Source organism: Colias eurytheme, chromosome 6 (genome assembly GCF_061535395.1).
Source record: "Colias eurytheme isolate Ceu_HAF_F1 chromosome 6, ilColEury1 Martin Lab GWU primary, whole genome shotgun sequence".
In the NCBI taxonomy this organism is placed as follows: domain Eukaryota; kingdom Metazoa; phylum Arthropoda; class Insecta; order Lepidoptera; family Pieridae; genus Colias; species Colias eurytheme.
The window spans coordinates 6,360,227-6,385,139 of NC_142985.1; the positions used below are offsets into that span (position 1 = coordinate 6,360,227).

General features: G+C 32.6%; 3 protein-coding genes across 4 annotated transcripts; 1 reads left to right on the top strand and 2 right to left on the bottom strand.

Annotated features, from left to right (window-relative positions):
- Window positions 1-1,461: 1,461 nt before the first annotated feature.
- CycB (Cyclin B) lies at window positions 1,462-6,597 on the bottom strand. The gene is made up of 7 exons (XM_090102749.1): window positions 6,184-6,597; window positions 5,888-6,081; window positions 5,553-5,688; window positions 4,491-4,892; window positions 4,181-4,303; window positions 3,133-3,353; window positions 1,462-2,535 (listed from the first exon to the last, which is right to left on the bottom strand). The coding sequence occupies exons 1-7, from the start codon at window positions 6,211-6,213 to the stop codon at window positions 2,160-2,162; spliced, it is 1,482 nt and encodes a 493-aa protein (XP_089958875.1). The 5' UTR covers window positions 6,214-6,597; the 3' UTR covers window positions 1,462-2,159.
- A 5,003-nt stretch (window positions 6,598-11,600) lies between these two features.
- On the top strand, window positions 11,601-21,183 carry LOC149907702 (guanylate kinase). Of its 2 annotated transcripts, none has more exons than XM_090102751.1 (5): window positions 11,601-11,789; window positions 11,878-12,145; window positions 12,635-12,858; window positions 13,849-13,956; window positions 20,797-21,183. In XM_090102751.1, the coding sequence occupies exons 2-5, from the start codon at window positions 11,889-11,891 to the stop codon at window positions 20,820-20,822; spliced, it is 615 nt and encodes a 204-aa protein (XP_089958877.1). In that variant the 5' UTR covers window positions 11,601-11,789; window positions 11,878-11,888; the 3' UTR covers window positions 20,823-21,183. The 2 variants fall into 2 exon arrangements, with proteins under 2 accessions (XP_089958877.1, XP_089958876.1); XM_090102750.1 differs by lacking the exon at window positions 20,797-21,183 and adding an exon at window positions 16,460-17,380.
- Window positions 21,184-21,673: 490 nt separating this feature from the next.
- Window positions 21,674-23,439, bottom strand: msb1l (protein). The gene is made up of 2 exons (XM_090103385.1): window positions 23,169-23,439; window positions 21,674-22,926 (listed from the first exon to the last, which is right to left on the bottom strand). The coding sequence occupies exons 1-2, from the start codon at window positions 23,298-23,300 to the stop codon at window positions 21,802-21,804; spliced, it is 1,257 nt and encodes a 418-aa protein (XP_089959511.1). The 5' UTR covers window positions 23,301-23,439; the 3' UTR covers window positions 21,674-21,801.
- Window positions 23,440-24,913: the final 1,474 nt, after the last annotated feature.

The following is a 24,913-nucleotide window of genomic DNA, read 5'->3' on the forward strand; positions in this document are numbered from 1 at the left end:
ACCATTTTATTATTTTAACTAACCTGACCAGAAAACTTTTGTATTCAACTGTACTAACAAAACATCTATATTATCCTGTTCATTTCAGATGGTTGCGCTTATGTATGGTGCGGTCGCTTTTATGTGACCTTTTCAATTTGGTCGGCTCATTAGAGAATTGCTGACATAATCTTGTTTTTGAGATAACTTTCATTAGAGCCGTAATTCAAAGCTGCAATTAACAGGAAGGAATTTTCAGGAATCATTTTAATTTGTTTAAAGTATGCCATGTTTCTTAATGTTATGGGAACTGCGTATTTGATCGCTAAAGTACGACCAGTCTAAAATAAATCAAATTTGTTTTTATCTTCTTAATGTGTAAAGTATGAAATCTAATATTTCTGATGTAAACAAGCGTCGAACCACGGGTATTTTTTACAGCTGTTTATTTGGTTATAAGTGTATTGGTTTACTTGCAAACCCGTTTCTTCTGATTTTTGAAACCATTTAATTACATTGGTTTACGTCAACCAAATCAAAAACTAATGATTAAACAAATTTAAACAAATTGAGGTCTTTTATTGGTATTTTTTTCAAACTTCTGCGTTGAGCCGTTTTCGAGATCTGGGAAATCCCAAAACGTTACCGCAGCAAAATCTTAAATAACTAAAGAACTATACCACACACAAATTTTGCTATTTATAAACATTTACTACTCAACAAAAGCTATCTATTCATGTATTTGGTTCCGTGCTGAAACTAATTTTTGAAAGACGATTTTGCCTGGGTAACGTTTCAAACGTTACTCCAGCAAAATTTGTTTTTCTTAAATAACTTAAAAACTACAATTCAAACAAATTTTGCTATTAGTAAACAAATTGCTCCTCATGATACACTAATTATTTGTTTAAGTCTCATCTCTCTAAAGCAAAACATTTTGCCTGGGTAACGCACACTTCCAAGATGCCTATGAAAATCGGTGTATACTGTTTATTATATTTTAGCTCATAGCTCACAGGAATCGTAACTATGAAATTTATAACTTAGACAGTGCGCGCACGAGCAACTTTGTCTCCGCAACTATTTTGTCTCTCCCACCTATGGGCTAGTATGAAAGTGCGCGCACGTAGCGACGCAACTCCCCATACAAATTGATGGGAGAGACAAAATAGTTGCGGAGACAAAGTTGCTCGTGCGCGCTCGCTCTTAAAGTTTCTCAAGATCAAGCAGATTTGAAGTGAAGCTAATTCAATGTTCACATGATTATGATATAACGCACAGATTTTCAATAGAAACTGAAGGTTGTGTGATGTACACAATCAAAAAATAAAATATGCAAGGGACGCTAAACTGTAGTGCAGTAGTAGACATAATATCATGTATTTGTTAATAATACATAATATAGTTATTACCCAGTAGAAAAATAAAACAATTCTTTGTAAGGAATAAAAATTCATTTTAATTATAATATAGATACTTTATTTCAACAAATCTTAATAATTATTCTAATCACAGGTATATCAAATTACATTACATGTCAAAATAAATCAAGTCACAGAATCAAAAATATTATGAATTAAATGCTGTAAATCTTACGATTTGGACCCAACTTTGCTAAAAATACTAACAAGATTATTATTAATCTTTCGAGTTCCAAAGAGCATTCATATTTAATTGACGTAAATTACACTAGATAGATAACCGATATTTAAAATTAATAACAACAGTAAAGTCGACGCCACTCGAGTACATTCACATTAAAATATATAAAAGAAATCAACCAGAAGACAGAAAGAAAAAGAAAAACATCAATGAAGACTTCAATAAAATTGAGATTTTATTAAACCTCCATTATATAATATTGTCAAAAAATCAATACTTGCAATTACAATGTCAAAAAAATCAGGTTACTTGCAACTACATCTTTCCTAGTTTTGTTCAAAATTTAGACAAGTGCCTACATTGTTAAGTTGCATTTGGTATAAGCAATATAAATAAATAGGTTTAAAACATCGCGACCATACAATTGTTTCTAAAATTAAAAATACACCCTAACAAACATACAAGCAGGTACCTAAAAACCTTATCCAAAAACTCAGTCAATATTTATACAACACACTTATAAAAATTAATAATACATATTAATTCTAGGTCACTAATTAATCTAGTTGAGGCAATAACTACGCTCTTTCAGCAAGTTTATACATAGTCTCACTTTTTAGCTGTGGAAGACAGGATACTTTTGCCAATGTTACGTCCATATATTTAGTGAAAACTGCTTTAAATTTAGATCTTTCTGTATTTGTTACTATTTTAGCTATTTTCCTAATAATTGGTTCAATGTGATCTAATGTGTATCCTGAATAGTATGATAATGTGGGGGTCCATACGTCTTCAATGGTATCATTGGAAAGAATGTATAAGGACAAACAGATAGCAGCTGCAGATAATTCTGAAGGTCTATAATGCGCCATGGAGTAGTCCACTAAGCAGAGGTCCACGAAATATTTCGCCAAATGATGATTCTTAGATGTACCATGAGCTACTTTCACAAACCTAAAAGCAAAACACCAATAAATAAACTTAATTTTTATTCTTTAGAGCTAAATAAATTAAGAAAATAATATTTGAATCCATTATATAAGTAACTAGCTTTCCACCCGCGGCTTCGCCCGCGCAGTCAAAGAAAAACCCGCATAGTTCCCGTTCCCGTGGGATTTCCTGTATAAAACCTATCCTATGTCCCGGGGTAAAAAGTAGCCTATGTCCTTTCTCGGGTATCAAAATATCTCTATACCAAATTTCATGCAAATTGGTTCAGTAAGGCGTGATTGAGTAACAGACAGACAGATTACTTTCGCATTTATAATATTATAGTATGGATTTAATTTTCATCATAACTTACCTGTTAATCATCTCAATAGATGGCGCGCGGTGTGTCCCTTTAGACACATAAAACTGAAAGAATAGAATAAATTCGATTGCTCTGGCGGGTCACGAGTGGCTGAGTTGGTTAGGCATCCGCCCCGGAATGGCGCGAAGGATGCGGGTTCGAGTCCCGCCTCGTGATCGAATTTTTTCTATTCTTTATAAATTTATATTTATAAAGCATTTGAATGCCATAAAACCAAAAATATAATTTCAATAACTTACCTTCTCAAAAAGTTAAGAGGAATCGGCCAAGCGAGACAGAATCCTAATTTCTGCAGTATCTCCCTTTCACATCTGAGAATGTCACTCTTGCTATAAGTATAGTCTGTTACAAACACAAAATCGTTGACATCGGGGGCGTAGATTTCTTCATACTTGCTGGCTATAAACATCGCTGTCACACCAATTAGTTGTAGTTTCTCCTTGGGCACATTAGGCACAACCTGCAACAATAATTATGATGTTACTAGATTTTCGCCCGCGGCTTCGCCCGCGTTTTCAAAGGAAAACCCGCATAGTTCCCGTTCCCGTGGGATTTCCGGGATAAAACCTATCCTATGTGTTAATCCAAGTTACCCTCTATATGTGTGCTAAGTTTCATTGTAATCGGTTCAGTAGTTTTTACGTGAAAGAGTAACAAACATCCATACAAACTTTCGCCTTTATAATAGTATTAAGATATTAAGATTGAAGAAAAATGCATGCGTGTACTAGAGTACACACGTAAGAAGTGAAACTTCTTTTTGACCTTAAAAATATCACGAGTATGGCGTAACGCAAAAATGTCACGCGTACGGCGTAACGCAAAAATGTCACACGTACGGAGTAACGCAAAAATGTTACACTAAATTTTTGTCCAACCCCGATAAAGAAGTTTCACTTCAATAACACATTAAAAATTCCTACATGCATTGGTGGTATAAGTTAAGAAGGATATTGCATTTGAAGCATTATTACTTTGTAAAAATGTATTTGAGCTTTTGACTGTTAATCAAGAAATTTTCAGTTCAAAACAAACAGTTACATGAATTACATACAAATCTAACATCATCACTACATAGTACAAAACAGTCGCTTTCTCTGTCCCTATGTCCCCTTGTATGCTTAAATCTTTAAAACTACGCCACGGATTTTGATGCGGTTTTTTTTAATAGATTTAATAGAGTGATTCAAGAGGAAGATTTTAGTATATAATTTATTAGGTTTTAGACAAAGCGGGCGAAGCCACGGGCGGTAAACTAGTAGGTACTTAAATAGTAAAGTATATTACCTGCAAATAATGGTCAATAATTCCAACAGTTAGATGGAAAGTCTCAAGAATCAATGTGAACTGGCACTGAAGTTCTACCAACCAATCTATCAGAGTAGCCCTCATATTACCTGTGATCACATTCTGTAAACAAAAGTATTTATATCACCATAACAGTATTATAATTTAATATTTGGAAATGATAATTAAATATATTTTGAACCTTTGAGCTTTTAAAAAAAAAATAAACGGAAACATCTCAACACAACTTGGCTAATAAGTTTTTCAAAAATCAAAAACTTATTTCAAATTTCTTCCGAATAAAACTGACCTGATTTTTCAAGTGATTCTCTTCAACAGGATACTTGCATTCCAGTTCAGTTAAATATCTATAAATGTCCTTAATGTATACTGAAACGAGTAGCGGGTTGTTGTCGCCAGCATCAATATCTTCAATATCATCAGGTAATGGTGGCGGAGACTTCACCAAGGAATCTATATATAATTCAGTTGTCTTGCTATCTTTAGTATCAGAGCTTTCAGTTAATTTCAGCTTGCCTAGTGACTTAGTAGAATCTTTTAAAATTGGTTTCAAATTATGCTCCTTTGGTATTTCTTTGATTACTTTGAGCTTGGTCTTTTTCACCTCTTTATTTAATTTCTTATCATTCGAGACTACAAAATTGGGCTCCTTGGTTTCATTCGGCTTCTTTAATGCAAGTTTTGCTGCAGCCTAGAGAAAAATAAATGTTATGACTACATGTAACACTATGAATGCAAAAGCTAGTAAGTATAGATGATTTTTATACTTCCACATAAATACTACTGGACAGGACTAACAATTGATTTTACATTTGGGTAAAAACTGTAGATTTATTAAAAATAATTCACCAAAGCACCTAAATTATTACTATGAAATAAATTTAATGTACTTTTTAAAAAATTTAAAAAAATACTCAATAAAAGATGTTATTTTTTTGTCACCAATCCTTGATAAATGTACAAAGACTGAATTAAATCTGTCCATTTAAATGAGGCAAAATGGACTTAGGCAGTTGATTACATTGAACACACAGATGAAGCTACCATTGTTAAAATCATAGTATTCCTTGTATAAAAATAAAGGCATGTTATTTTAAAGCTGAAGAGTTTGTTTGAACATGCTAATTTCTGGAACTACTGGTCCGATTTGCAAAATTCTTTCGGTGTTAGATAGCCCATTTATCGAGGAAGGCTATAATCTAAATATCATCACACTACGACCAACAGGAGCGAAGCTTGTTATAAATATAAACATTGTATAATACTAAGTTTTTTACTAAAAAAAAAACATTGGACAACAAAAACTGAATAAACAGCCCTCACAACAGCAGGTTATAAAAACTGAACAAACCTTTGTCTGTAGAGCAGCTCGTGTAGCTAGTCCTCCAGTGCTTTCCTCACGTCTCAGTGGCGGTCTTGATGATGGCTGAATGATGTTCTTACAGGCGAGTCCCGTGTCAATTTTAGACTGTACGTGGCTGTAATTACTGTAAACCCGTAAAAATACCATGATTAGCTGTATACCATTGCAATAAAATAATACAAAGCTCTTATTTACATATCTACCAGCTATTACCTATTGACAAGCATAAAACTCTTTGTACAATACAATCAGCACACGAAAAAAAACTGTTAGATTCAATACAACGTCATTTGAAGTCTACCCACTTTTAAACAGGTACCTACCTCTTAGTATTACATTTCAGCGATTTTTTCTCGAATTCAGCCGCAGAAAACGTAACTTTTCCAACACATACATCGCGTTGAGCTTGAATATTGGTTGCTAGTTCGCCTAAAGCTCCTCTAACCGTCGTACCCTGGGCCTTAGGAATCGCATTTATTTTTCCTTTGACGCCATATTTATTTTCTTGCTCTTGTATCTGCAGAATTGGTATAAAAATTTTTTTAATAATGCTCATGGAACGAAACAAAGATTAAATTAACAGATGACCAAGGCGGGAAGTAGTAAAGAAAAAACTTACCACGCGATTCCTTCTGCTATGAATTTCCATCTCTGCAAATTAAAGATGATATCGTCCAATAATTCAGAATAGTTTATACTATGATAGATATAAACATCTGTTTTTGTATATTAAAAAACTACAAAAAACATTTAGAAAGTCTATCCACCCCGATTCTTCGATTAGCTGCAGTTGTTGAGTTGTAAGTGCTTGCTTGAACTGATTGAAAATAACGGATGGATTTCGGACAATACAAACGATACCTCAGTTCTAATTCGTGATTGGTCAATTATTAACTGCCGGAAGTCAATTTTCTTCCCATATATAATTTTCAAACTAAAAATGTACTGTTGCTACTTAGTATATGTTGAATTTAATATGTTAATTAAATGCATTAATTAAACATACGTCTTATTTATTAATTTCTCCGATCAATAAAATAAATGTAATAAATAGTTTCTAAACGATTTGTACCATAGACAATATCAGCTGAGCAATACAGTATATAAAAACGCCTCTGCACAGATAACGTATAAGTTGCATAATTTTTATAATTTATATTCTATATTTTTTTAATTGAAATTTATGCACATTAGAACTTAGATCATTAAGTAATGGATGGAGTACGCTGGCAAATGTTCTAACTAAACTTTCTGCTGATTTTGGTGCGGGGAGGGTAACTCACACTATTGAAACACAATCACACATTCACAAAAATAATTTGTGTCACGAAAGTCGTAAAAATTTACGACCTTTTAAGCGACGAGTTTTTAAATACAACTCTATCCCTAAGTTCATAAAGATTAAATTTGTATTTCATTCCAAGTTGTCTCGTGGGGAGTGCGGTTCAATATCGCGTTCTAAATTCAACTTTATAACTTATATCATAAAGATTAAATTTGTATTTCTATAAAAGATAGTCTCGTAAGGAATGCTCTTCATTATCGCGTTTTAAATTCAACTTTATCTCTTAGTGCATAAAGATTAAATTTGTATATTTTCTTTCCATGATAGTCTCGTCTCTCTCTCTCTCTAAACATGACTCGATTATTTGTCTTGATCATATCGCTAAACGATACATCGACGATTATTAGAAATTCCATTTAATTAGAAATGTACGTTAAAAAAATAAAAAAATATACACAAATTAAAGGTTATTCTATCTTTTTTAATATTCGACATGTTTGAATTGCTTCTGCAAGACTCGACAGTGCAAAACGGCATTTTTAGCGGAGCACTCGCAGACGTCCTTTCGATGTTTTACGAATACGCAGAGTGTTTATAATCGACTAGCGACCCGCCCCGGCTTCGCACGGGTGCAATGCTGATACTAAATACACTACATAAAAACTGTGAACGTTGTATATGTCACGGCTAAAGGTAGGTGAGAACATAAACTTAAGATTAGCCGGCTAAACTTAGGTTTATTTTCGACGAGGTGTTAATGTTAGTTTGTTCTATCTTTAGCCGGCTAAACTTAAGTGTAACCGCAGGCCCGTGGCTAAAAATGTCGGGGTGGGTAGATTTGGTTAGCGCCGGGCCGGTGGAGGGCTTGAGGGGCCCGCACAGTGCCAGAAAACACTCGCCCTGTTCCTTACATGTATTATAGTAACCAAATCTACCCACCCCGACTCAGGGCAGAAAGCTGGTGGCTAGGTTAGGTTAGGTTAGAACTCTTAAGACCCGCACGAGCCGAGCGAGCGCAGCGAGCGTGCTGCGGCAGCAGCCGGCGAAGTGCCAGAAAACACTCGCCCTGTTCCTTACATGTATTATAGTAACCAAATCTACCCACCCCGACATTTTTAGCCACGGGCCTGCGGTTACACTTAAGTTTAGCCGGCTAAAGATAGAACAAACTAACATTAACACCTCGTCGAAAATAAACCTAAGTTTAGCCGGCTAATCTTAAGTTTATGTTCTCACCTACCTTTAGCCGTAACATATATAAAAACATAGCGGCCCGGCCGGCCGGTACCGCCGCAAACGCTACGTCCCGCAATTTTTAAATCTGTAATAACTTCGAAAATAATCACTTAAATCATACGGTGTAAAGTGCCATATAGATCTATATTAAATGAACAATGTATTCAAGGTATTTAATTGGTTAAGGATTAATGCTGTATTGGTGAAAATCGCTTCGAAAATTAGCTATTATTTGTCGTAAAAAGTAAATGACAAAAAAATGTTATTGTGGGTTATCCATAAGAGATAGACATATACCATCGCGGACTTTTCTGTAGACCTTTTCAATGTGTATAATACTTAGTACATTATTTTGATAAAACTCGTAGGGTTCAGCCTGCGTTTGCAATATAAGCGGAAACAATGTAATTTTTTACGACATCACATTAGAAACCTCAAAAATAACAGTACTTCTCCACTATTTAATGGATGTTATTATACATATAAACCTTCCTCTTGAATCACTCCATCTATTAAAAAAAACCGCATCAAAATCCGTTCGAATAATCTTATACCTCGGCAAAAGGGGAAATGCCTGCGAGTGTTATCCATTACTTAATGATCTAAGCATTAGAAGCATTCAAATATATCTGAAATATACTTTCATATTATGTACTTTATGTAAATTATTTTTAAACTATCCTTGTATTTAAAAAAAGTAAGTATTAGTCAGTATATTATGAAACGTATGAGTTTTTGAGTTTATTATTTTCTGGTCTAGACCACTAGAGTCTAGAGTCTAGACTCTAGATTTTCAGAACCTACTAGATCTGTGGATTTTTCCTATCTATGGCCACCTGTCCATCTGCAAGAAAACTTCCGCAAGAAATGTCCGACAGTCTGTCTGACAGTAGCTTGCAAGCTTAGGGCGTATTCAGAAAGAAAGCTTGAAACTTATAAGCGCTGGTAACCCGCGCAGGAAAATATATGAACATGCGCTTATAAGCGCTGATAGGCGCCGACAAGTTTCAACAAGTTTCAACAAACTTAAATCATATATGTAAATTTTATGTTCAATATTGTTATTAAAGGAGAAATGTATGAATAAATTATAAATAATTATGTAATATTAAATTTGTTTGCCGAGTGAATAAGGTGTGTTTATTTCGTTTAAATATGTCTTAGTAGTTATAGTTATAGTTATATATTCTTTATTGCACACAAATTTTTAATTTTACAATATAAGGATATCAGAAGCAATTGGCGGCTTTATTGATAAACAGCAATTTCTTCCAAGCAACCAGTACCAAGCATGAAATATACAGTTGCAAATATGGGAAGATAGTGTACACATAAAGCAAATAAATTAATACAAAAACATATTACATAAACAAACTACTTATAGTTAAATACTAATTACTACTTATAATTAGTATTTAATTATAAGTAGTTTAAAAGAAAATGTTTAATTGGAATATTTGAAAAACGTGTGGACTTCTTAAATTTTAAAGTTAATAAAATAAAAGATCGGGTTTAGTACTATTTTTTAATAATAAATCAAATAATAATAGTATTTAAAAAATGTTATATAAAAAATACGAAATAATTAATAATTTAAAATGAAATAATAAACAATTTTAATAATTTTTTATTCAATTTTATCAATTCTATACCTACCAAAATCTTCAAAAATCAATTTAGCGGTTAAAATATAATATCGTAACCATGGACGTATAAAAAAAGACGGACGCCGTATTACGAACAAACAACGTGAAGCCACCATAGTAAGCTAGCGATCGTGTAAAGACAATAAACACGCACACACTCTCACCATAGTAAGCTAGTCGGCCGCCATTACGTCGTGAACTACCGACTGATTAACTGCGTCACTGTTTCACAAAAAATATTTAAAATGCCATCTTGCGTGGTTAAATGGAGTCGCAACAGTACAATTTTAAATAACAAAACACAAGGGATTACATTCCACAGGGAAGCAAGTTATTTCTTTTATGTTTTAATGACAAAATTACTATGGCAAAATTTATAGAAAAAAATACAGCCGCCATTTTCATCAGGACAGCTGTTGCCATGGCAACATGGCACACACACATGGATGTTTCGCCGCCATTACTAGGCTTCACTCAATGTTTAGGCGATATACCGTCCGTCTTTTTTTATACGTCCATGATCGTAACATTACATACTTTACGTTTACACTATAATACATTCGTATTCATAATAAATTATTAGAAAGTGTATGATACAAAACATACTTACCACAAAATTATTTTTAATACATTTTTAAAAGAGTTTTAATTTTAAAGTTGAGGTAGTTCTTCTTGTAAACTATCGAATACAGCGTTGGTCAAGTCAAATCACTACGATCACGTGGCAGCAGTGAGGTGCACGAAGGGTGCGCGAGCGAGCCTGCGCATGTCCGCCTCCCACTTCCCCTTCACCCCTGCGATGCTAGATTTATTTTCATTAAAATAAATATAACAATCGATTTACCGATGAAATGTGATACTGGATTTCAATTTTGTGTTTTTTCTAGTATCGTTCTTGCAAGATCAAACTGCACATGTTTGTTCGTAAATATGAAAAAAATCCCTAGAGAAACGCACTTCGATAGCACTCAACCACGACTACGAGCGCTCGCGGCGGGAACGTCGTGTTGTTCCCACCTGTGCCTACTGTTCCCACTTCGTTGTTCGCACTCTATAGATAGTATATATTATACTCTAAGCTTGCAAGTCTAATTCCGCGTTTCCACCTGCAAGTAGGTAGAGGCACAGATTAGAGAATAGTTACTTCGTAACAGATACATCACTCCCATACAAAAGCTAAAATACCTACGCTATATTTACCTACAAAATGCGCCGCAACTCGGCTGCAGTAAGAAATGTACTCTACGAACACGCACCGAGAAGCGAGTTTCCCGCGCACGCCGCGTGATTGCGTCATCAAACGAAAACTTTAGGGTTGTAAATTAAACACAGAGTTGCTGAAACACTTAATTTTTTATTGTTAATTATATTTGTTACATTATACAATAAAAAAAATGAAATCTTATTGATAGTAGTTGTTTCCTTCGGTTTCACCCGCGTGGACCCGCTATATGTGTTCCTGTTTAGGCAATTGAAAAAAAAGACAATTCCTTGTTATTCACTCTTGAACTCCAACACCCGTCCACATCGCAATAACCGGGCATCTTGGTAGCGAGCGCGGGAAACGTGACGCGGGTGCGCAGTCTCGCGTGTGCCAACCAACTGCCGCTTGGGTCGGTAACTCGGTACCGACCTACTGTGCGGTAGGCACTTATAGCGCGACCTTGAGCGAGTGACGGAGGCCTGGTAGAGGTAGGTAGATTTGCAAGATGCTGTCAGACAGACTGTCGGACATTTCTTGCGGAAGTTTACTTGCAGAGAAAGGCGGCCATAGACTTAATTACTTAGTAGAAATTTGAAATGTCAGACGTCAGTTGTCAAACAATCCGACATCAGTCATCACGACATGCGTAATTTGACGACTGACGTTCCAGATAGTAAGTGCCGTGTTGAGTGTTCTGTGTTGACGGTTCCTTGATACATTTAAACGGGAATATTGATTTTTCACCCAGTGTTTTCACGGTCTTATTGAAATTGAAAAGAACAACTGTAACAGCAATTTATTTAAGATAAAACTTTGTAATCTTGCAAAAATTTTTATCACGAATTTTTTTAAATGTGAGATCATAACTAACTATAATGTTTTTATAATTCATAACCTAATTTGCGGCGTTTTTAATTTAATTAATACTGAAATGTTTTGTAGTTCTGAACAAAATGGTGCAAAAAGGACCTCGACCTTTAGTTCTTTGCGGTCCTTCGGGATCCGGCAAGAGCACTTTATTGAAGCGATTGCTGAAAGAATTCCCGGACAAGTTTGGTTTTAGCGTGTCGCATACGACGAGAGGACCACGACCGGGTGAATCAGATGGAGTTCATTATCACTTCACAACAAGAGATCACATGCTTGCTGCAGTTGAGAGGGGGGAATTTATAGAAACAGCTGTATTCAGTGGGAACATGTATGGGACAAGGTAATTTTTTTGCCATATACTTATTTTAACCATGTGCTTCTTGTTTACAAGTATTGGCAGATTGCCAATAATCATGCTGGCTTATGAACTCATTGTTTACTGTAGCAAACAAAGAAGTTTTATGGTACATACCAATATTCATAAAATAACAAATATCTGTTTACAGGATGAGTGGAGTTATTTTTGTTATCATACTTTTTATTAGTGCATGTTCTACCTATATGAATTAAAACATTTGGATATACATTTATGAGTTGTGAAATAGTTATTCATGAAATTTTAACATAGTTGACAATACATAATATTTTGAATGGTTTTAAGTACAAGTGAATACTTTGTAAATATATTTTTTCCAACTTTACAAAGTACATTAGTATTTAGTATTATAAAAAAATATTAGTAATACTGTTAAGATTCGTATAACAAAATTCTGAAACAATTTTCATACAAACATTTTGTATTTCTAAAATATTCATTTCTAATTTACAGTAAAAAGGCAGTGGATGATGTTCGTCTGTCTGGTAGAATCTGTGTGCTGGATATTGAAATAGAAGGGGTCAAACAAATCAAGCGTACTGACTTGGATCCTCTGCTTGTGTTTGTGATGCCACCATCTATAGAAGAGCTTGAGAGACGCCTGCGCAACCGTAACACTGAACAAGAGGAGGCTTTACAGAAGAGATTAGAAACGGCACGCCATGAGATCAAATACGGTATGGTTTGTGTACTATACTTGTATTTATTAATTACTAGGTACTTCACAATCAATCCAGCCTGAAATAAAACTAAAAAAATAACTTACAGCCAAGTATTGTAAATTATTTCTACTATCGAGAGAAATTCAATATTGGACCAGTAGTTTAAGAGCTGGCTTAGTAAAACAAACAAATAAAAAATCTTTAAGTTTATTTTTTTAGTAATACTGGTTTAGGTATGGTGTCCTTATACTGCAATTTTGTTAAGGAAAGTTCTGTAGAATATAAACATGATCAAAATTGTGAAAAAATATTTTTAAATGGGAATAACTTCATGATTACATTTATATACCTGATACAATTGATACAACATTTTTACTTGCTCTCCATATTATGTGTTAATAAAAAATTTTTGAACATTAAACTGAATAAAAATAGATCAAAAAGACGTGTGGCACTCGGGGACTACCGCGGTAAAGCAATTGCATAGCATGCCTTCAAGCCACACCTCCGAGCCCGTCGGAGTGGGGAGCGTGAGGTTTTTTCGTTACGGAATTTCTCGATTCTGTCCCCGCGCTCAAGGCCCGCGATGGAAGCTATGCAATAGCTTAATAATTTACCTAACAAAATAGATAACAGCATTTCAATTATCAATTCACACATACATAATTATTATGTTAATAAGACAAAACATTGTAATAATCACTTTTACAATAGTTGTGATATAAAAATACTGAATGGGCAAAAGGTTACAGGGTCATGAGGGGTCATGCTAAACACAAAAGTAGGATAAAATATTATACAATCTTACATAAACACAAAATAATTAACATACTTACATATAAATAGTTACTTAATAATTTAAAAACAACAATAATATTTGTAAAAAGAAGTATAACTAAATCAGTTCAGCCGTTCTCAAGTTATGCGCTTACCAACACATTTTGCAATTCTATTTTACATTATAGATTATTTATAAGGTCTAAGTGAAATATATGAACATTACAGGTCAAGAGCCAGGCAATTTTCATATTGTGATTCTGAATGACAGCTTGGACAAGGCATATGCGGAGCTACGTGATTTCATAACAAAGAATTCGGAAAATGTTGAGGAAGGTAATTATATAATTGCTTTAAATTAATTTACATGCTGTTTGATACATGGTCTTTTTGATTTCCTAAAATAAGATATAATTGCTTCCCGATTTAAAAAAAAAGTATAAAAAAAATGTGTGCGTGTACTAGAGTACACACGTAAGAAGTGAAACTTCTTTATGTCCTTATTTTTCAAAAAATAATTTACTATATACAATATTAAAGAAATACGTTAGTCACACGCTCGTCGCTACCTACTTAAATATTTACACCGGCCGCTGCTGCAACTCGCTCGCTTCGCTCGCTCGGCTCGTGCGGTAGTTCAAAAGTTAACCTAAGATGCTCGTCGCTTCGCTCCTCGCTACCTATTTACATATTTACACCGGCTGCTGCTGCAACTCGCTCGCTTCGCTCGCTCGGCTCGTGCGGTAGTTCAAAAGTTAACCTAAGATGCTCGTCGCTTCGCTCCTCGCTACCTATTTGAATATTTACGCCGGCCACTGCCGCGACTCGCTCGCTTCGCTCGCTTGGCTCGTGCGGTAGTTCAAAAGTTAACCTAAGATGCTCGTCGCTTCGCTCCTCGCTACCTATTTAAATATTTACACCGGCCGCTGCTGCAACTCGCTCGCTTCGCTCGCTCGGCTCGTGCGGTAGTTCAAAAGTTAACCTAAGATGCTCGTCGCTTCGCTCCTCGCTACCTATTTAAATATTTACACCGGCCGCTGCTGCAACTCGCTCGCTTCGCTCGCTCAGCTCGTGCGGTAGTTCAAAAGTTAACCTAAGATGCTCGTCGCTTCGCTCCTCGCTACCTATTTGAATATTTACGCCGGCCACTGACGTTTTCAGCTTATAAAGGATTTCGACTTAGGCGGATTTTGTTTGGACAGAGAGTTTGAGGTTTATTCTTATAAATTTTGAATTCATAAAATTATAATTGAACACCTGACACCAATCAAGCAAACACGTGTTTACGTGAGTCATAGATTTATTATCGTATACTCCTAAAATGTTTTCTAAGAAACAATAGTGTACTTACATTGTCGGCACGTTCTTAAAGTCGGTAACTTATTTTTGTTCGAACAATAGAGGTAATAAATTCCTAATGATCAAGTTGTAAAGGTTGTAAAATAAAAAATATTCTATACTAAAACGTATATATAACATGTGCGTCATTAATTTCTGACTGTTTCGAAATTTGGTGCAAAATAAAATAGTGTGTTAATAAAATTTGTAAAATTAAATGAACAAATGAAAGAAAATTAATTAATTATAGTAAAAAAACCATAAAATAAAATATTCTATATTAAAACGTATATATATAATATGTGCGTCATTAATTTCTGACTGTTTCGAAATTTGGTGCAAAATAAAATAGTGTGTAAATAAAATTTGTAAAAAATCAATAAAATAAAACAATTGAGTAAAGATCTATAGGCATATTATGTATGTATTTATACAAGATATGTATATATATTTATACAGGGAACTTCTCAACGTGTTATCTATGAAATTATACTTTTACTCAATTGTTTAATTTTATTTACACACTGTTTTATTTTGCATCAAATCTCGAAACAGTCAGAAATTAATGACGCACATAGTACATAATATATACATATTAAGACAGAGGTTAAGCTTAAATAACTTGAAAAATAAATAACATGATCACGCCCACGTGTTGGTGTTTTAAAAAATTCAATCATAAACTGAGAATAACTGTAAATATTTTAGAATTAGAAAAATAAATATGTACCACAATAACATTCAAGTATTAGAAAAAATTTATACATAATTCCACCCACGTGCTAGTGTATCTATACATATTATCTATACATATTATAATAAAATTGAAAAAATTGAAAAATACAATCAAAAAGTGAGGTTAATTTTAAATAACTTAGAAAAATAAATACCATAATTACACCTAAGTATTAGAAAAAGATATGTAATTACTTACTTTTTTTTTAAATTCACTGGAATTAGAATAATTAAAATAAACACTTTGATTGTGCTGATCACTTTAATATAATATTATCACGTCACCATAGAGCGTTGGAAATAAATACGAGTGCAATAGAAAAACGGTCAAGTAAAGTGGTAGGACGTACGTTAAAACGATACGATATCCCTACTCCGCTGGAGAAAGTATACGTCGAATCACGCGTGGTAGGGATAAGAAAAAAAATGTCACGAGTACGGCGTAACGCAAAAATGTAACGCGCGCGGCGTAACGCAAAAAATGTAACGCGCGCGGCGTAACGCAAAAAATGTCTCACAAAATTTTTGTCCACCCCCGATAAAGAAGTTTCACTTCAAAAAGTTTTTATTAATTTAAAAGACAACTTATAATTTGTGAGAATTCTTTTGTTTGTTTGGGAAGGAAAAAGAACATGTAAGTATTTATGATTTGTGTTGAACATCAAAATTAATTATTTTATTTTTATAAAATTTTTTGGGTTTTGAAAATTTGTGGTAACATATTTGAATTTTGAAGATTTGAACTAACATCTACACTCAATTGCAGAAACAAATGCTACCCAGAACAAGTAAGCAGCCTGCTTGGTATCTCATCCTTTATGATATTAAAAAATTAATATCAACAGACTAACTATCTTATGGTCATGTCATATATTGTAATAATTAATTAGCTGGCATATTATATAATGATCTGAAATGTACAGTCTGTTTCAAACAGACAGAAAATTATAACTTCAGAATAGGTCGCCTAAGTGTGGTGAAGTAATTATAGGCTAAATATAACTACTTTAAGTATATGAATTATCGGCCTTACTAATAAAAAGTTAAACAATGGATAAATTTCAACCATTTTCTACCATAGCTGTGTCCTGCTCTTGCTCACATGAAACGTCAATCATAAAAACAAGACAGGTTATTACAATAACTAATCCAATGCATGCGAATGGGTAACATTTTATTAGTAAGACCATATAAATATATTTCTTATATTATATCCCTGGGATAGTTGGTCTAAGACTATGTTTTTATCAGTACTAATATTGAATGCAGTGCCTTCTGTTTTTTTTAATGTAATAACATACATTTATACAACACATATTATTAAAAGTTTAGGCGAACCTAATAGTGGATATCTATTGAGGTTTTTAATGTATTTTTTATTGATGAGTTATAGTAGATTTTTAAACAAATACTTACCTATAATGAATTCTTTTGAAACCATATTTTATTACTGCATGTGTGTTTTTTAGATGATGTTAAAATGTTCTGCATTATATTATTATTACTGTTTTTGAAGTGAAACTTCTTTAGGCGCGTTGAGAGTAAAATTTCAAGGTCGCGTCATGGCAATACCGTCACGTCGTAGAGTAAACAATGATTTTGGAATCTTTGAATCTTGCCAAAGAAGTTGCACTTCTGACAAATGTGCTCGGCACACACGCTTTTTTTATTTTGATTTTGCATATTCTGACACATTAGTGTCAATTAATTTTCACATTAATTCAACAATTATGTAAAACTAATAATCGTCAATCTCAAATTTGTACTTATAAATCATTTTGTAAGAATTATGCCAAAGTTAAGTATATTGCCCCAATTTTACACTATACTATATATTATGTAATTGATAATTCCGATTGAAATAGATCTTAGTCATTTCAAATGCATTTATTCAGTCATCATAATATTATTTATAGTTATGACCGTCTTTTTAAATTATAAAATACTTATATAGCATTTACTGCAAAATAAAAATCGAATAGCTAGATATACCTACTAACTAGTAAGTATACTTAATTATACAGGGTGTCCCACTGTTGGTATACTAAGCTCAAAGGAGGTTATAGTTTTGCATACGCTGAGTACGTAAAAAATAATTAAAAAATTCCAGACGCATTTTTTTTTTCAAATAGATGAATTCTTAAAACTCTATGTGTACACCCATAACAAGCGAGCCGCCCAACTTTGCCACCAGCACGTGAGCTATCGTTTAAGATTATGTTTTCATAGATAAAATGCTCATATTAGAGAAGCGGTATATGCCGGCTGCGCGAAGCTAGAGAAGAAAACATGGATTTTCAGGAAAAATTTAGCAAAAAATTTTGGACGTAATTTTTTTTTAAAGTATTTTTTACGTGATCAGTGTATGCAAAACTACAAGTTCCTTCGCGCTTAGTATACCAATAGTGGGACACCCTGTATATGTATTTATTGCAAATCTTAGGAAACATTTCCAAATTTACTTAAAAAAAATAGTGACTCTGATAGTGAAGAGTGATACTCAAGTATAAGTACATATAATAAAATACCTATTTTTAAAGAAATTTGCAATTCAGTTTCAATGGTTCATTTATATGTTAATAATATATTTTTAGTTTTTACATATTTACTTAATGTTTGTTATTTTGATTTACGTTGTATATTATGAAACAGTTTTTGTATATATTTGATAATTTAAGTTGCTAGTTAATACATAATTAACATTAAATTATTTGCTTTTTTTTGCATTAAAATAGATTTATGTTCCAAATATGTAATATAATCTATGGATATGTAACACGGATCCTATTCCTGATTTAATGAGTGAGAAACAAACATTGGTGATTATTCTGATTAATAATTGAGTATTCTATTTCAATTGTAAGGATATTGTGCCCAGTGTCACCATAACATTACCTATGGAAGTCGGGTATTCTGTACAATTATTACTTAATTCTTTAGAAATTAAGTGTAATAGTTAAATATTATTATGGTCTAAGATCCGAATATAGGTCGACCTGCACCGACGTGATAACAGAATGAGACCAATTTTATAATAAATGTAGTCTATTAGAAAATCTATTAAAGATGGGTTGACTGAAAAAATCCTGGACAGGATATTTTTAGTTAATTATTAAACAATTTTTTTTATGCAGTGTTGAGACAATAAACAAATTTGTTATAAAACAGCGCTCATGCTGATATAATTTTTTTTCTATCATCCCATCAAGTGAAAGTAACTGGTACGGACATGCCTGTTTATACCTGCCAACCTAGCAGTTTGTCCAGGTAAATATTTGAAAACCCTATGACTACACATTCTGTAGGTTTCATACTTCAAGTCTATTATATTTTTTTTATTATCTTGATAAGTACTGCAATTAATTAATTTTTTTTTTAATTAATTAAAATGCCCTGTCCAGGATTTTTTCAGTCAACCCATCTTTAATAGATTTTTTAATAGACTAGGTACATTTATTATAAAATTGGTCTCATTCTATTATCACGCCGGTGCAGGTCGACCTATATTCGGATCTTAGACCATTAATAGAATTATAAAATATAAGTATGTCATTTACGGAAAATATATCGTAATGATATAGCCCCGCCTAGTGTTTTAAAACGTTATTAAATCTATTCACAGTATTGAATCTGGCTTATCTCTGCCACAAAAATATCCGACAAATGAAGTTTGGGTAATTTATTTATCCATAATCCATCAAATGTCTCAATTCCACTAGTGTCACAAATCACAATACAACTTTATGTTCAATAATTAATATACATTATGTACTTACAATATAATACATACTAGCTTTCCGCCCGCGTTTTCAAAGAAAAACCCGTTCCCGTAGGATTTCCGGGATAAAACCTATCCTATGTCCTTTCTCGGGGCGGTAATTAACCATGCATGAAGATATTTTGATGATAATGCAGTAACTGCAAAATTAAAAGTCCTTAAAATAAATTAGTGTAAAACACTAAAAAGTATCATATTATTATGAGTTATGACTTACAACCAAGTATATTCGTTGTAACCATGCATGTATTTTGTCGTTTAGGGCTTTTTGATGTAAAAAAATAATTTAAGCTAGAGATCCTAGTACCTACAGATAAAAATATTATGCGATTTATAAATCCCTTCTAGTTTGTATTAGGCATGGACGTATAAAAAAAGACGGACGGTATATCGCCTAAACATTGAGTGAAGCCTAGTAATGGCGGCGAAACATCCATGTGTGTGTGCCATGTTGCCATGGCAACAGTTGTGTTGATGACAATGGCGGCTGTATTTTTTTCTATAAATTTTGCCGTAATAATTTTGTCATTAAAACATAAAAGAAATAACTTGCTTCCCTGTCTGTGTAATCCCTTGTGTTTTGTTATTTAAAATTGTACTGTTGCGACACCATTTAACCACGCAAGACGGCTTTTTAAATATTTTTTGTGAAACAGTGACGCAGTTAATCAGTCGGTAGTTCACGACGTAATGGCGGCCGACTAGCTTACTATGGTGAGAGTGTGTGCGTGTTTATTGTCTTTACACGATCGCTAGCTTACTATGGTGGCTTCACGTTGTTTGTTCGTAATACGGCGTCCGTCTTTTTTTATACGTCCATGGTATTAGGATTGTAGATTGTAGAACTTTGCTCTAAGTACTAGAATAATGTTACTACTTAGTGTTTATTATTGTTATGTATAAGCTTTTGGATGTTATATAGATGTATTAATTATACATATTGTCAACTAAAGGAAACTTTAAAATCTTTGTCATTAGTGATGATAAAAGTATTTATTTACTGAAATTTATTGGCTGTTTCCAATACAACTAAGATCAATGTTGTTTGAACGTAACGTTTTAAGCTGTGCCAAATAAGATTATCTAAAAATGTAACAAGTAAATACCTATAGCTATGCAATAAAATAATATGTATGATATTATGTCTATGCATGGTTTTTTTTATTTTTGTTTAAACTAACTAATTTTAAGCTACAATTATTTAATTACTAACACAGGTTTTTGAAATTGTGTGCAATATTTATCATTCCACATATTAAATGTTAAATAATAAGTACATAATAAACGTTGATATACAGGTAATAATTATGATGTTATGTTTACAGTGTACTACAGATATATCATCGATTAATGAATTTTCACTAATTCTAGTAAGAAGAGAGGTAATACATTGCCAACAAAAATAGATGAAACATATTACAATATTAACTAAATTCTAACCTAGATATAAGTAAAGAGTTGATTAAGAATGTTTGTATTTATTTTTAAGTCATTCCAAGAGACAAAATGTCCTAAAAAACTTTGTTTATACAAATTTGGCTTATAGAAAGTGAACATTATTATTATATAGAAGCTTAATAATGTAGTAATAGCCAATTAAAAGTAGAAGATTTGATATAGCTATGAAATTAAAACTTGCCACTATTTTTTATTCAAACTTTGGTTTTGAAAAAGATTGTTGTTATTACTATAACATTAGTATGTACTCTTAATGTTACCAGTTCTGTTAATTTACAAAAATAAATATTTTAATGCAACAGTTTGTTTTATATTTTTATTGTATACCACAATGTTATGTAGCCAAGCTTTTGCTAATTGTAATATTGCGACATCTTTAATTTCATGAACATAATCCATCTTATTGAAGAAATTAAGTAGACCCAGAAATCCCAGAATATATTCATGGCTCAACTTTATAAAGGTTTTGTAATAAAACATTTATGTAATTTTAATAGTAGTAAGTAAAGTTTTATATTATAATGAGCTTCGACTGGTTGTAATACTTAGACCCAGTTTTTAGTAAGTCAGGTGTCTTATAATAAGATTTATGTTTTAGAAATTTTTTAAGAATAGAAAAAATTCGATCATTAGATAGTCTTTAAAAAGTGTCTCATTTCTATTTTCTTTTACATGGATTTTTTTTAGTTTTCTACTTCATACCATACTAATTTGAAAAAAAAAAACATGAATGTATTTTAAGTATTTAATAAGTCTTTAAGTGACACACGATTAAATATTGAGTAATAATCCAATGTCATTGATAGAAATAAACATAACCTAATACTAATTTAGCTTTAAACATCATCCTGTAATATTAAAAAAGAAAAAACTTAAAGCACAATGCTGCTGTCTTTGTCCCATTTATCACGATGTGATTGTGGCGGTGTGTTTTCACAATCACCACTTATTGCAGAATTTTTCAATGAAATACTACTTCCTCTTGAAACAGATTTTGTCTGTTTGGACAATGATTTGAGTCGAGGAATATGAGATGCTCGTTTTGGTATTTTAGTTATTACTTTTTGATTCTTGGGATCATACAACGTGTTTGCTGACTTTGATCTGCCATGGCTTGCATCAGTTTTATTTCTCATACAGGATAGGGGAGTTCTAGAACCACTATTACTTGCAGATTTTGATTTTTTGGGTGTGTCATTTAGTGCAGTTGATTCATCTTCATAGATAAGAATTCCATCAGAATTTTTACTATCTCTAATTGTTGGTTCCATTTGTACATTTGTGCCCTGTAATGCCTTAATAAGTAAATCATCTGACATTTCCTCAATGCTGTGTTCAATAGAATTGTCATCTGCTTTAGTCACAACGATTGGTGTTCTATCAATTCCCATGGATGGAGATCGTGGATCTTCATTAATAATTTTAAAAAGAGGAATATTTTTAATATCATATTCCTGATTTACCTCTGAATCACACGCCATTTCGTTACATTCTTGGATTGTGTCATCTTCAACAAAGTCGAAATTTGTTTCTAGTAATTGAGTTGGCTTATGTTCCTCCTTTGATATATTGTTCTCTATCGCTTCATTTGATGCGGTTGATGACCCCAGTGGTTCCTCATTTTTTAAACTATCTTCTAAGCTCAAATCATAAAATTCATTGCAGAGATTTTTTGGAATCAACTCTGGGCTTACCTTTTGTGACACCTCATCATTGTTATTATCAAATGAATCATTTGGAAGGCTGGGGCTACCAAAGTTATCTGCTCCACATATATAATGTTCACCATTTAGATTATCAGTTTTAGAATTAATCACAATGGGTGTCCTTTCGAAATCTTGTGTTGGAGACCTTGGATCAAACGACTGCAAGTGATTTTTAATGACAGCAGAGAGAATTGGATTGTTATGAATAAGCTTTTCGTCTCCATTATTACCCTCAAAGGTCTTTCTTAAGTCCACATTCTTCGTAATATTATGTTTTGATCCCGATTTATTCTGAAAATCATAAGAATATTATTTTGATATAATATAAAATATTTAAAGAATATCTATATAAAATCTATTCGATCAAGTGAGCAGAGATCAAAGGCAATACACAAATTTTCAATTTTATAAACAGCGTTCTTAGGACAAACTTGGACAGTACAAATTTCAAGAAAATACAATTACAAATAACTTATTTAAAAATGGACATAACAGGAAGAAATGTATACAAACGTGCTCTAATATATATGTACCTGTAATGGAGTTCGAGTTATTTCGGGAGTTGGAGACCGAGGATCAGGATTGCCGCCAATGTCCTTGTCCTGATTGTTTTTTTGCGCTTGAGCAGCTGTTTCATTTCCCGTTTTACTAATATTACTACCCATTCTTTAAATAACCTACTAACTTTATTCAAGTTTAATAAACTAATTACAATACCTAACAATACATTTCAATTGAAAATTTAAATAAAATAAAATATTTTAAACATCTATGTAACTCAAGTCTCAAAACATTAATAACGGCTACAACTGTCATTCTATTTTTAAAGTTTAAACTGCGGCAGACAGCAAATAGGCTGAGGTTTTTATTTGCATTCATATTGCTGGCATGGAGACGAGTCTTTTGAGATGTGTGTGAAAATTATAATATGGTATATTTTCGTACCACAATATTTACTCCTCACCATGTATCAATTAAGTTTTTAAGATTATATTTTTAAATTTAAAAATTTTATTTTTAATCCACCTCACGAGTTTTGAACAGTAAAAGCTGAGACGCAACCTTTTGTTTCCGTTGCGTTGATACCTATATTATCGTAAAAAACCTAATAATCTTCTAAGAACAGTAATACATTTAAATGTTATTTGAGTATATAATAATTTTAAATAAACATATTTTTTATAATTGAAGCGTAATATTATAATTATTATTATTTACTTTAATAAATTAAAAAGAGTTGTTCTATTTGTTTGAATGCGCTTAACCACTTGCTAGTCAACAAGAACAGTACTTCCTGGGCTATATATAATATTGTTAACTACCACGGGCGAATTTGGGGCATATATTATAATGCTGGTAATCATCACTAGCTCTAGCTAAGTAAATAAACATAAATAAACGCTTCGTTTTTGGCTGTGGTTTTTGGGAACCGCTGACCGCATCAAGTACAGTGTTACAAGTTGCCTACAAGAATCGTTTGGCGCGTGGTGAAATTGGGAACTAAAGAAGATGCCACGAAAGAAGTCCCACGGAGAGCAGCTCTGTGATGAGGGCTGGTCGGCCACTTTGACTTAAAACATTTAGATGTTTAGCTAAGAGATTTACTAAGGGCTTTGTTGAAACAAAGGGATACATTGATATACATAAATAAATATGTGCAGATAATTATTAACACTTCATGTACACACCACCACTAGCAAATGGGCCATGGCTGGTATAATAGGCATGACGAAAGATTTTCAAAACCTCTTCCATAATGTGTGTATACGTTTATTAAACAAGAAAAACCCTATATTTCGCTAATATACTTAAATTTAACGAAGATAAAAGCCATTTTTCAAAAAATATTTATTAACTGTGCTAAAACAGCTCACAGGTGTCATGGCGTAGGCGTGACGTCACTCTTACGTAAATACGTAATTATCTGTATGCGTAGCGAAGTAAAATTAAACAAATATTTAATTATAAAGCGTTATAGAATCTAATTTCAAAGTTTATAAGTGGTGTGCAGTATTGCAATGTGAATCTACATAAAAATAATACCCAAAAAAAGTGTTAGTAATTGTTTAAAGTGAGAAAATAATATGAAATGATTGTATAAATTTGACGCAGAGAAACCCGAACCACATATTCGTGAATTCGCAATTATATTTCTGTTCTAAGTCGATAAAGCATACGTGAAAAAATAGAAAATAAATAAAAATGCGTATTCTCAGTATATTCATAACAACAAAATACACCTGCCGCGAAGTTGTTGTGACTTGTTTACGTAGACGTG